General features: G+C 46.4%; 1 protein-coding gene across 1 annotated transcript in view; it reads right to left on the bottom strand.

The window, feature by feature from the left end:
• Window positions 1–13,922, bottom strand: part of LOC131272868 (nuclear pore complex protein Nup88) — a 49,208-nt gene that overhangs the window by 22,457 nt on the left and 12,829 nt on the right. The window contains exon 2 of the mRNA XM_058274740.1: window positions 11,439–11,608. Within this exon, the coding sequence (XP_058130723.1) occupies window positions 11,439–11,608 (170 nt within the window). The remainder of the gene's footprint in view (window positions 1–11,438; window positions 11,609–13,922) is intronic.

The following is a 13,922-nucleotide window of genomic DNA, read 5'->3' as shown; positions in this document are numbered from 1 at the left end:
TGCCGAAAGTTGCCTCATCTCGCCCACGTCGGTTCGGATTATTATTTATTCAGGCCCCTGGCAGGCAGGCCATCATCGTGGAACCACACACACCACACAGCTTCCATGCTGAAGTGGATTTTCGCTGATTTGGGATCATCACCATAAATCACGAATCACGAGCTACTTTGCATCATGCGGCAAAGGGGTTGGGGAAAGGGTCCCGCGTGGAAGGGACGGGGAGGGCCAAAATCTGACAAAAGCCGCTGCTGGAAGATTAATAAAATTGAAAGAAAAAAAAAACAAGACTACCTCCGTGCGCCATGGGAATTGGGACCGCAACCGGGCGACCGGGCGGCTAGGCGGGGTGGGTGGAGGGGTGTGGTTTAATCGAGAAAAAACAAGAATCCTCCTCCGGTGCGATTTTACCACTCAAAATTTGTTACTTTCACTCATTGCACTTTGCACGCAACGAAAGAAGCGCCTGCCGGATGAAGGATTTTATGGGGTTAACTTTTATGGCAACATAAAATCCCGCACTCACTACTGGCTGGCTGGCCTCTGAGCTCTGAGCCGGAAAAGTAGGGTTAATTTTTTCTCACCTTACGCACCCCACCCCAAACCCAAGCACTCCCTCCTGATTAACCATTCCAATCCTTTCTGCTGATGCGGAAAGTGTCCTTCGAGTTGTGCAAAGGGGATGCTGCTGTGGGCCCCGAAATCGACGAGGATTATCAATGTTCAAACGAAAAGCCCACGCACACACACACACACACACTGACGCACCGGAACGCATAAACCGGATGGCGGGGGCATTGGTAAATATTAGATAAAACAGAAACGTCCACGACTGAAATAATAAAAAAGAGTCCTGTGCAGCGAGGAAAACGAAAAAAAAAACGGGAGAAGCTCAAGTGTACAAAACGCCTCATACTTAACCCTTTTTTGAAGAGGGCGGTGGGTGGGGGGTGGAAAACTCAGAGGCTTTCGTGTCACCGGGCGTTGATCGCGGCGTCCACAAGCCGACTTCCGTCTGTTTTTCACTCTCCGAGGCATCGTTTTTTTCGCTTGGACGAGTGTACGGCGTTTTACGTGTGTAAATTGCATGTAATTTTTCCTTGTCGTGTCTTGGAGATAATTTTTTTTCTTATCCTCCCTATAAACAGTGGGTGAAGCGGTGCTCTTTTTTTTCGTCCCTTCTCGCCAGCGAGAGATGGCAGCAATTTTTCGTTCCGTGAAGGATCATCCGAAGAAATACTGATTTTTTATGATTTTCAATTTAGTTCCAGCGCTTGTTTGTACCCCTTTCGTTTTGTAGCGGATCATTTTTTTTGTGGGGGGTTTTGGTCTTTCTATTTATCCATTTTCGACATCAGTTGGACGATGTCCCGCGCTGTGCGTAACGTAATTAATTAGCCGTTGTTGGAAGGGATGGACGTTAAATGGTGGAAAAAAAACAAACTGATCAAAGACAACCCTCGTTACAGTTGCTTTGTGGAGAGATCCTTGGACGTACAGACCATATGTCATTGAAATGTACGATGTTGGAAAAGTGTACAGCATTTTCTAAAAATATGGAAGGAAGTTTTCTATTTTGCAAACATAGCCACTTACGCGACACAGGGTTGCAAATTTATGACCGCTAGTTAATCTCCGATTCTCCGAGGAATTCCTCGAGGCCGGATTGAAAAAGGGTTTAATTTATGCGTATCACTGTATGCGGGTGAATTGTCATTTATCGCCGTCAGTCAATGTAGCGTCCCCTCCCCCTCCCGAAGGACATAAACCATCGTCGGCTGGACAAAAAAAATGGCCCCCGGTCGAGATGGTGTCTTGTCCCCGCATGGTGGTTCAGCTGCCCGCATCAAAGGAACGGCCTGCGAAAGTCGCCCAAGAAAACCCATCGAAATCCGGATCCGGCAAAGAAGGTGGCCATCCGCACAGAAAAGCGGCCCGGTCGGTCGGTCGGTCGGCTTTTGGCCGTGTGCGTTCGTCGTTACATCCAATGCCCCGGTATTTGTTATAATTAAATGAAAATATTATTTTTAATTAGCGTCCCGCCGTCGTAGCGGCGACCGAAAAGGGTCTCTCTGGGGCCGTCCGGTTTCATTTATCTGTGAATTCACCGTCCCGGTTTCTTGTAAAGTTTCACGGAAGTGATCCTGGACAGGGGGTCGCGGTTGGATGCTGGCGAAGGGAATATATAAATTTCCAGTCAAGAAAAATGATGAAATAAACGAAAGTCTCCGTCTTCCCTCACGCACTCTGAACACTCCTTTCCACATTATGGTGACAAGCCGAACGTACACGCACAACGCAACGCATATGAAAAGTCGGGGAAAACTTTGACTGATGGATAAAAATTTGAATATGATTCCCCGGGTTCCACCTATGGCAGGCCCCCAGGGGGGAGGGAAATGGGTTGGTCGAAGGTGCCCTGAGACGTGGATGGTGGAAAATCTCGCAATATCCGAGGCGCGCGCGTGAACGTCACGGCCCGCAAAAAGAAATGAGCTCCGCAGATCCGTGACATTATTTTTAATTTAAAGTTTCGTCGTTTGGTAATCAGAGATTAGAGATTTTCCTTCCCGTTCCCTGCGCCTCGTGCTGCCTCCGTCTCCCCAAACCGTGGGCTTCCATGCGGCGTATATCGCTTCGTTCGTATCGTCCTTTCCCCGCGGGACCGGAGGGAGGGAGAGAGGGGGGGGGGGGGGGGGGGTGGGTAAGAACGAACGCTTCTTTTGATCTTTTACCAGTCAAGCGGTGCGATATGGTGACCCCAGTCGAAGCCCTTTGCGCCCGCCCAAAAAACCCACAAAATCACATTTTCCACGCATGTGACACGACATCACGCGTCATCATCATCTGCCTTGTCTCGGGCTTGGCAAAATGCCGGCGCGAGCGCGAGAGTGGGCGGTCCCCAGGTGTACACCGGGAGGACAAGAACAATTTCATGTATACAAATGACTTCTTTTCGCCCTGCGGGGCGAAGATTTTTAATTGAATCCCATTTTTCCTCCGTTTGCTCGTTCTTTTCTGTATGCCTTCTCTGGTGGCTCATCTTCTAAGACGTGGGTGGGGGTGGGGTGGTGGTGGTTTTTAACGGATTCTTTGATAAAAAGGCGCCCACCACCGACCATACCAGGCTTTTCCACACCCCGCGGGGCAATACGAACGTGCCCGAAACGAACCTGATCATCATCTTCATCTTGACAACACATCCTACAATGATGCGTGCACGCACCGGGAAAAAGGGGTTTCGTGCGAGTTTTTCCCTTCCCAGCCCAAAGATAAGACACATGAAAGCGAGCACTTTCGTGTGCTTGCTGCTTTCAGGAATGTGTTAAAAAATGGCCCAAAAATTCCTCGCTGCGATTGAACGAGTTGTTGGTTGGGTGCGGACATTATCCTCTCCTCCTTAAAAAAGCCGAACCAAGCGGAAGACCGAAGATCGAGAGGGGGGTCGGATGCTGCTGGTGGTGATGATGGCGGTGGTTATCACTTATCAAAAGCAAAAACAGGTGTATGCGTGCAAGGTGAAGGTGATTATCGCCTCCATGACGGTTGAATCTGTCATCTCGCCAGCGAAAAGACATCGCCCGAAGCCCCAAAGGCGAAGGTGGAAAACCCTTTAAAAATTATTTTAAAAACGTGACACTCTCCGAGGACAGGGGAGGGATTGGGGAGTGTTCAACTCATGTGTCGCTTCGGTAGATAATGTCCCGCGGGTAAAGGGTGTGTAACCATCATCGAAACACCGCGGCTTTTCCCGGCTGCCGATGGCATCGATGGCTTTTGGACCTTTTTTTCCCACCAAACTCCTCTCGCACCGGTAGTCACGTTCGGCTGGCTTTCCATTAGTAACATACACACACACACACAGCAAAAGGCCGACTGTGGAAAAGACAGTGTGTTGTGGCGGTTCACAAAAGGCGCATGTGAGTGGAGAGTGATGTCGAACGAAGAGTGAAACGATGTTTTCGTCGGGAAATAGACCGGTATCCGGCGCTGATAACGGAAGCCGACGAAGACGGTGGTAATGAGCATCATGCCCTTTTCGATGCCGCGCGAGTGCCATCGCGATGGGCCACATCAGCATCAGCCCGCTGTTTCATTTCATTAGCATATTATTAAATATGTTGGCCCTGTACGTATTGACTGAGCGCGGGTTTGTGTTTTCCGGAGGTGTATAATGGATTAATTTTTTCGTGGACGTTTTTAAGGACACCAAGGTGGGCTTGTATGTTGATAAAGCTACGATCGAAGCAAAGGTTTGGAGAATTGAGTAAAATTTTCCTGCTTTTGAAAACAAACTACAGAACAGAAAGCAAATGAAACAATGTCTCGGAAAAGATACTGCTTAGTCTAAACGAGGCGCAAAAGATAGAAAATAGACGTTACTATTCGTGAGCCAATGCAAATGAAAGCGCATTCTATGTTGATTTAAGTGGTTAACTGTTAAAAAACGGCAGAGAGTTTATGTATTCTCCGAAATATTAGTAACAAACATTGTACATCATCACAAACAACTATTTTCCATCCGCTTGCATTCTGTACAAGCTGCCCAAATTTTTCACTCACCGACCGAAAAACACATTTGGGCACATTTTGACAGTCGACTGACCAACTGACAGCATTTTAGCGTTTGCAATGGTTGCTTTGCGCTTCGTGTAAACTAAGCATACAGCTGCACAAAACAAAAGGTTAAACTGACAAACAATATTAAAAGATTGCAAAAATAATCGCAGTTGGCGCAGCGCGATCGCATCTCGGCGACCGACGAGTCGGACGTACAGTATGGAATATAAATTTCAAACTGAACACATTACGTAGGTTGCCTTTTAAGTTTCGGGATTTGAAAAAACTGGTGATGCAATCTACCAACTAACAATTTTATCGTAAAGTTTGACGTTTTTGAGGTTATACGTACTCAGAACGTTATGACATACGAGCGCTTTTTGTGTTGTTAAAAAAATGTTTAAAGTGTCAATGTCCGCCAAATTGTGGAATTGGGTCGTGGAAATTTTCATGCGATTATTTTTTGCAACTTTCGACGTGAATTGACACAGCAGTATTGCATGAATGAACTTAATTCAACTTTTGGTGATGAAGCTCCATCTATGATCAGTATTTATTGATGGTTTGGAAAATTAAATCGTGGTCGGAGTTCACTTCAAGATGAATTTCGTGAAGGTCGTCCAAAATCAGTTTTCGTTCTGAAAACAATTGATGCTGTGCGTGAACGGATATTGCAAGATCGTCATGTGACTTTTTGTGAGATAGAGACAACCTTAGGTATTACTGGGACCAGCACATACTTAATATTGCATGAACATTTAACTGTCAAAAAAAATTGCTGGTGTTGGATTCCACAAAATTTGTCAATCTCTCAAAAAAAGACTCGTGTCAATTGGTCGGAAAAAATGCTCGAAAAATACGATTGCGGTGCTTCAAAACTCGTCTTTAAGATCGTGACAGGTGATGAGTCGTGGATTTACGCCAAGGAGCCCGAAACTAAACTCCAATCGACCGTATGGGTGTTTCAAGATGAGCCGAATTCAAACAAAGTTGTTCACGCAAGAAGCACTTCCAAGCAAATGGTTGCATGTTTTTTCGGAAAAACTGGATATATCGCAACCAAACCTCTAGAACAACGCAGAACAGTCTATTCTGAGTGGTACACAACCAATTGTTTGCCAGTTGTCTTCCAAGAAATCAGAAAATTCAACCGCTGTCGACGGATCACCCGTCACCACGACAATGCGAGCTCTCACACATCGGCTCAAAAAACTGCATTTTTGAGTACTCAAAACATCGATTTGATGAATCATCCGCCATATAGTCCTGGATCTAGCACCAAATGACTTCTTTTAATTCCCGTACGTAAAAAATAAACAGAGATTTCAACGTTTTTCAACACCTGAAGAAGCGAAGATCTCTCAAAAAAGACTCGTATCGAATGACATTTTTAACATTTTTTTAACAACACAAATAGCGTTCGTATGTCAAAACGTTCTGAGAACGGATAACCTCAAAAACGTCAAACTTTACGATAAAATTGTTAATTAACAGATTGCATCACCAGTTTTTCCAAATCCCGAAACTTAAAAGGCAACCCTCGTAGTTAAGGAAGTTTTGAGTCAGGTAAAGACATTATTATAATTCATGTCGTTTGGACGACCGACCGAGCCGTGGCACCAGAAGGGAGAATGGCACCAGAGCTGTAGCTTTCCCGCTGGAAGCAAGCTTCGACTTATTTTTCTTTAAACAACAGCGCACGAAGGTGGCGCGCTTAGAAAAAGAAATCACCCCAAACAACCCCGGAGAGGCACCGGGTCTGACCAACCGTGGCGCGAAATCGCACGGACCGTTTGATACGGGGGAAAAAGGCAAATATCTTGGATGGAGTAAGTTGTGTAAAAATGTCGGCGACACCGTTTGTGTTTAATTGCGCCCCGTGAAACACCGCATGGAATTCGCGAACCGAACGCACCGAAACACACACACAGAGAGACCATCCAGGGCAGGGTTTTTGGTCCACGGCAGTCCCGGGATCGGAAGGATCTAACAACCTGGCCCCCTTGGCCCTAGGATGAATCCCGATTGGTGGAGGAAGGAAAGTGCGACAGGTTTCACTTCTGTTTAATATGATTTCAGTTCCCCGTGCGGGGAAGGAAATAAATATTTATACTGGCGCACCACGTTACGGACCAACGAACGCGAAAGATTGTGTGTGTGTGTGAGTGTGTTTTTCCGCCTATATCCTAGACCCGCGAGAGATGATGGCTTTTAATCGCTTTTTAATGGCGCAGCATCAGCGAGTGTGGGGCATTTCTTTTTTGATTTATTTGCACAAAACCGACCGACGACTTGCACGGGGTTCTTTTTTCGGGAAACGCGTACCAACCATCGGGTCAACGGAACGGAAACACCAGAAAACGTGTTTGTGTTGCGAAGAAATGAAGCAAACGTGAGGCTGCGCGCATACCCCCTTCCGAGGAAAAAGGGAACACATTGGCGCCTGCTTGGTGGGGTGGGGTGGTGGTGGTGGTGCGGCACATGTAGGAAAATTTCTACTACCTGCCACGGTCACGCAAAAGGGATTTTTCGGGAATCAAAGAAAAACTTCCATTACGTTTGATCATCATGATCCTTTCATTTTGTGCCCGTTTCTTTTTTTTCGGTGTGCCAGATCTCGGGCCGGCTATCGTTTGAAATTGGAAACCCACCCTGCCAGCGGTCACAAACACACACGCACACACAGGCACATACAGTCGCCGCGGAATGACTATCTAATGTTGCAAAAGGTACCGGAGCAAACGAAAGGTTACGTTTTTTTAACGGACTTGCGATAAATGGACATAAATTATCCTCGCCCAAAGGAAAATCCTAGCTACCTTCCGAAAGAAACACGCGCGATAAAAAAAGGGGTAAAAGGAAGACACCGTGCGTCGTCATACGTTACCGTTGGCCTTCGCCCGTTCATTACTGGCAGACAAATAAAATGTAATAAAATTAGAGTTGTGTAAATCGGATTCAGATTCATGAATCTGAATGAATCTCTGCCTTATAAGGGATTCATGAATCTTTCGCCGCGAGATTCATGAATCCCAAAGACACACCAAATGACCAACCAAAAGTCGGTTGAGGGACCACCTTTTTTTTTTTTTTTTTTTGGTCTCATTGCCCACGCCTATGACAGAATCGGGGAGATTCACGACAGAACCATCAAAGATTCATGAAGATTCATTAAGGTTTCGAAAAATTCATTAAGCTTTGAATATTCGAATCCGCAAAGATTCATGAATCCATCTGAATGAATCTTAGGTAAAAGATTCATATGAATGAATCTCGCCAAAAGATTCATTAAGCACAACACTAAATAAAATATTAAAAGCACCCATTGCCTTTCCACCCGCAAACTCTCGGCCGGTTCGGTTCCTTACCGCCCATCTTTCCGATACGGGGACGATGACAACGTATTCGGCCCGGTGCGGTCAGTCGTTGGATGGATGGTCAACGGAAAAAGGATCCCTTTTCCAACGTACCATACACGAAAGTAAAAGGGGTTCGTCAGTGCCGCCATCTCCACGCATCTGTGCTTACGCACAACTCAGTGCACGCAAAAGGGATCCTCTCGTCGTCCTCGGAAGTAGCTCCGTTCCATATCTTTCCACCTAATATATTTGCTTTGATTAAATAATTAAGCGAACGTAACTTGGGGCTTTTGATGGGAGAGAGAGAGAGAGAGGGGAGGGTCAAAACCGCGCGCTTGAACACGCCGGAACCGAAAACCTTCGCGAAATTATAATAATCACTTCCAGATTCCTAATGGATTCATTTGCAGCCCCGCGCTACTAGATACACATTTACTCAAGCGCAACGGAAAGAACGCAAGGAAAAGAACCCTGGTCCGGTGGATGTCGCGGAACGGTCTCCGTCCGACCTCGAGGGTCCGACCGTGTTCTTGCACCGGACACAAATGGTCAGTGTGTTGGTTGGCGGGTCTATCGTGTGAGGTTAGATTTGAATTTCCAAATATCCAACACCGGGGACTGTTTCCGAGGGGGTTCGAAAGGGTACGGACTGGCGCGAGGTGTATCTCAAGCATTTAGCTCAACGCTTTCGGAGGGGGCGCTTCGAATTTCGCACACAGTTCATGGGTTCGGAGTGTGGTCCATATCATCCGTACGAAATAAAAGATTATCCCATACAGAAACATAAATACATAATGAATATGGAGAAAACATGGAACGGAATTATTTTCCACCAAAACCACGAAAGCCCTTCGAAGTCGGACTCTGCGCGCAGAACCGGGGAATTGTGTGGAAAAATATCGGTCCCCTCCCTCCTCTCATGGAGCCGGGAGGAGGAACTCACAAGGAATGTTGTACTTGCGGATAGTTCATCCGATTGGACTTTGCAGAGACTAGTCGGTACAGTTGCAGGGATTATCTATCGCCGTTGTTGAACGTTCGGGTAGGACTAGAGTATACTTTCCCCTGCCGCTTAACGAAAACATTGGACACAACACACAAAGAAAAGGCCGCCGAGCGTCAAAGTTCGAAAGTTATTCTTTACATCAATGACTAACGAAGCTAAGCTTTACTAGATACACACATAAAATATAAACCCAGCTCGGCGAGAATGGAATGCAAATTGGGCTTGCACTGTTGGTCCCAACAGTCCCGGGGGAAGCCCAACTAATGCTACGGCCTCCTCCAAAATCTGCAGCCCACCACATGGCTCACCTGAGCCCCCCGGAGCTCGGAGCTTGTTGTTGTTGTGAGTGTGGAAAATTTCATTCTTTATAATCTTTTAATAATAGCTATGCAGTAGTATTTTGCAGTTTGATATGCGGGGGAATAAATTTTATCCCAAAACTTGTGTATCCGTTTGTCCTTGGCGTTCGCTAGTTCCACCTCTTGTTTGTAGGGGGGCAGCACCATTCTCTCTCTCTCGCTGTTTGCCCGGTTGCGATTGTTTACCAGGCAAAAGTTCGGATTCCTGTTTCGCACGCCCAACGCCAACCAACTCGCGAAAAAACGATTTCTCGAACTATCTCTCACAGCCTCAACGGGAAATATACCCTATTGCAAACGGCAAACAAAACGGACCAACACCGCAAACGGGGTCCCACACCTCGGTAGTCCATTCCAATTTCCAAACGGCGCTCGAGATTTGTGTCTGCGGTGCATTCGCTGCCATATTACTACAGCCGGTTTCTGATTGTCTAAGAGCTTGTGCATATACAGTTCGCTATGGAAGTATCCATTTGTTTGAGACAATCTGAAAAGAAGTGAACTGTTTAATTAGAACATGTTTGTAGCGGCATGCGAAACTGCGGATGATCGGTAAAAGAGTTGGTATTTCAATGACTATTGAGGGAGCAGTTGTTTAACTCCATTTTAGGTGGGTTTGTTTAGATATTATTGGATCCAAGGTGGATTAACTTACTTCATTTGAACTCTACGAGTAAGGAATAAAGTTTTTAATTGAAAAATGAAGTGGATGTACATTAATATTCCTCTGCAACAAGGACTGGTGGATGATGTTTTATTCAAACTCATATTATGTGTCGAAGCAAAACGTTCAATCGTAGCACGCTGTGCAATTATTTACAACCAACCGAATGGAAACTTTGGAGGCAAAGTCAAATATACCTTTTCATTTTTTGTTTTGTGCGACTGTGCTCGTTTGAGGTTGTTTTCCGTTTCGTTTCACGAACTCGCTCGAAAGCTTCCGAAAGCTAATCGTTCTTCGAGTCGATTTTGACACAAAATCCTCAAAGCCAGTAGTGGGGTGTGGGAAGAACGGTACACTTTCCGCTCCCACCATTGGAAAGAGGGTTGAGGGGATTCGGCGGGGCATCGGAAAAACGTAAGCGTTTGCTTGCACCGAGAGTCTGAACTTAATTTTCACATATCGGATGTGCCTTTGTGATACACATCAGAAGTTCCTATACGAGATTGGACAAGTGTGTGCATGTGTGTGTGTGTGTGTGTGGTAGCTTTTGCTAGTTAAACATAGAAATCTAATTAAAATTAAATCAAATGAAATTTAGATGAACATTCCCGTTGCGCGACGGGAACGCGTGCTCTGCCGACGAAACCGTCGAAACGGGAACCTCCCGCCAGTGATTTTTCCCACCGACACACACACACACACTACGTGCACGAAGTGCGACGGTGGCACCGACTTCCGGAAGGGGCGGCGGACGGTTTGACTTTCGTTGTTTTTCTTTTGTCGAAAATGTGTTTTACTTCTGGGTGGCGATGCAATGCTGCCGCCGCTTTATGCGAAACCGAAACCAACGAAGACGTAATTCAGTATCGAGAGGAAACGTGTGTGTGTGAGTGAACGGACGGAAGGAGGAACTCGGGATCCGTGCGGAAATCCTTTCGTTTCAAATTGTCTGGAACAAGATTTGCGCTAATCCTTTTGCACATCGTGTTTTCCGAAGCCATCGTCTCATTCCACACGAAGGCGACACAGTCGAGAGATTCGTTCCGTGCAAACTCCCCGGGACTATAAATAAAAATAAACAACTAGAAATTAAGTCCACTTGAATCTTATTAGGTATTAATTTTTGGCGGTTTCCTGGTTTCCTCGACATCCGGGCGGGAGGAAGAATTCTCAACTTTTGCGGAGCATCATTGGTCCTCCTTGCAGTCACTTTAGTCAGAGTCACACCGAAAGGGTAGCCTCACCGTGACTCTCGGGGTTCTGGCCAGTCCAGTGGACACTCCCACTCTTTCGCCCAAGGGCCGGTAGTAGCGCCGCGAAGGGAATTAATGTTATGGGTTTTCTATGCTAATTCTTGGTGTACACACTCACACCCTCTCTCTCATTCTCTCGGTCTATTCCCTTTCCACGGCCGCAAAACTTCAAAATGACCTCCCTCGGCACAACAATTATACCTCCAAAAACCGATTTCAGCGACGCCGCGATCCACTTACCGACAGATGATGCACTCCTTTCCGTTCTGGTACTGACCGTTCGGGCCCCAGCGCCGAGGCAATTCGATGATGGAGAAACCCTTCGTACCGGCCAGCGCTAGGAACGTTCCGTCCGTGGATGGAAGTATCTTTTCCACCGTGTAGTTCTGCGGTGCCGATGGAATCAGCGTCTGTGGGGTGTTCGAAATGAATGAGAAATTTAGCAGCAATAACAAAAAACAAACAGGGGAAGGGGAAAGGGATAGGGACAGGGACAAACGCTACCTTTCGCGACGACAATCTAATACCGATGGCTCGGCGAGCATGTCGGTTCGGGGTTTGGTAATTAAACAACGATTCAAATTCCCTCGCAATCTTTTCTACCGTTCGCAACTTTTCCGAACTTTCTCCCATTTTCATCGTCCTCCCCTCCCCCCCTAGTCCCTGTGTTCCGTTTGCCCGATCCCCGACCTGAGCGGCGTCTTAGCATAATCGGAACAAGAGGTGGCAATAAAAATTTTGAATTATAACGACAAACTCATCCACCGCCCGCCAACCCCCAACGACCCCGGCGGTCGTAATTCATTAATGAGGATCCTTTTTTTGCGGCAGCTGGCAGGACATCCCGCTGGGGGAAATGCCGCGGGACCCGAGGAGCTCGTTCGATAGGGCTTGTTTTTTTTAATGTTTGCCCATAAATATGAATAATAGATATAGACTGCTAATAAACTGTGTTCGAAGCGGGAGAAATTGTATCGATGTAGAAACCCGGACAGAATTCGCACCGGAGCCCGGACGCAAAAAAGTGGTGGAGAAAAAATAAATTTCAACGCATTGTTGAAAGAAAATGGCGTGTAATTAAAGAAAACTCTGGCGATTCAATTACTGAAGGAATGGTGGCGAATTGGGAAAGTGCTGGAAACGGGGGCATTGGACGTCCGCGCTGATAACTTGCCCTGAATGGGCCATGAAAAATTCGTTTTCGTTCCATTACAAACTGAAATATGGGAGTGCATTTATCAGAGCCCAACGAAAACATTTTATTCCGTTGACATTCGCGAGAAACCGAGAGGGAAAAAACAACCTGGATCTATAAAAGAAATATACTACGCTGCCATGAGAGACTGATTACACTCAATTATATTACATTAATCATGATCAGTAACAGGAATCGAAGCAGTTGCCTACCATATTTCAGCAATAGGAAAAAAATATATGATAGTCACAACTCCATTAGTTGATTATCTATCTCTTCATAGAGACAAGCGCCGTACACTTAACCCGGGCGAGTTCAGACCAACATCGCAAATATTTTGATTACCGATCCAGCGATACAATCAAGCCGATGGAGATGTCTCTCCGCGTGGCCTCATTTTTTTTCCTCCATCTCTCCGCCACCTTTCCTCCGTTCATTTGCATGATGATTTTTGTCTTCCCGTGTCCAAGCTCGATTATTACGCTGTGCCCGTTTTCACGCCCCACGTTTTCCTCCTTCCTGTCACATCCTGTTCCGCTTTTTGGGCTCGGAGGATATACTTTTACGCTATATTAACATCTCCATTACCGTGTCGTTTCGGGAAGGAAACATGGCCACACGACAAGGAAGCAGATCGCCTTCCTTATGCCACGGCCATCGATTTATCTTTCGCTGGCGCTCCGAAGTACTGATACAGTGCCTCGTTTCAATTTGATGGAACTTGGCCAAGGGTAGTTAGATAAAATTACATTACCTCCAGCCGAATGCCCATCGAAGGCAATGGCGTGATATGCAAAAGAAGGGACAAAAAAAAATTGCCCATTCCAGGGAACTTTCAGTCGTGTTTTTTTTTTCATTCTTCCTAGTTCCCTTCGGGCAACTCCCCGCGGCGCGGCGCTTTCCAGTGGGATAAGGGGTGGAGTTTTCCCTTGAAGGAACGGAAAAAATTGATTTTAAATCCTAGGTTTATTTTTTTCCCGTTTGTGGAGAAATATTCCGTTTTTTTTCTCCTGCGCAGCGATACTGGCGCTAAAAAGAAAGCGAAAAAGAGCGATATAAATAATGTATATACATTAGTCAATCTATTTGTGCCTCACCCCGTGGATGGTTCCAAGATCCGCCGTTTCTTGGGCGAACGTTGCCGAGCGCAACGACAACGGGCCATAAAAATTAAGCTGCTATTTTAATTTTCCATTCACATTAAAGAATTGTGCGAACCGTGGCATCGTGCGCGATCAAAATGCCAGGACCGGTGGGAGAAATGTGTTTCGTTCGCCTCGGTCTCGCGGTGGAATCTAAGCTCATATTCGCCATCGGGAGTGTTCTCCCGTCGCCGCCGTTCCCAGTCCCCAGGAGACGTATTCCGCAACAGTGGAGGGAAAATGATAAACTTTTGCCGATAATTTATGCATAGAGGTCAAACCGGGTCCGATGGACGATTGCCTCCGGTGTGTGCGCGTGGTGTTTTGGGGCTTTCGTCGTTGCGGGTCTCTCTCTCTGGAGTGTTGAGTGTTGTGTTGGAAACGCGG

This window comes from Anopheles coustani, chromosome 3 (assembly GCF_943734705.1).
Source record: "Anopheles coustani chromosome 3, idAnoCousDA_361_x.2, whole genome shotgun sequence".
In the NCBI taxonomy this organism is placed as follows: Eukaryota; Metazoa; Arthropoda; class Insecta; order Diptera; family Culicidae; genus Anopheles; species Anopheles coustani.
Note: the sequence above shows the minus strand (reverse complement) of the source record. Positions and strands in the feature narration are given on the sequence as shown.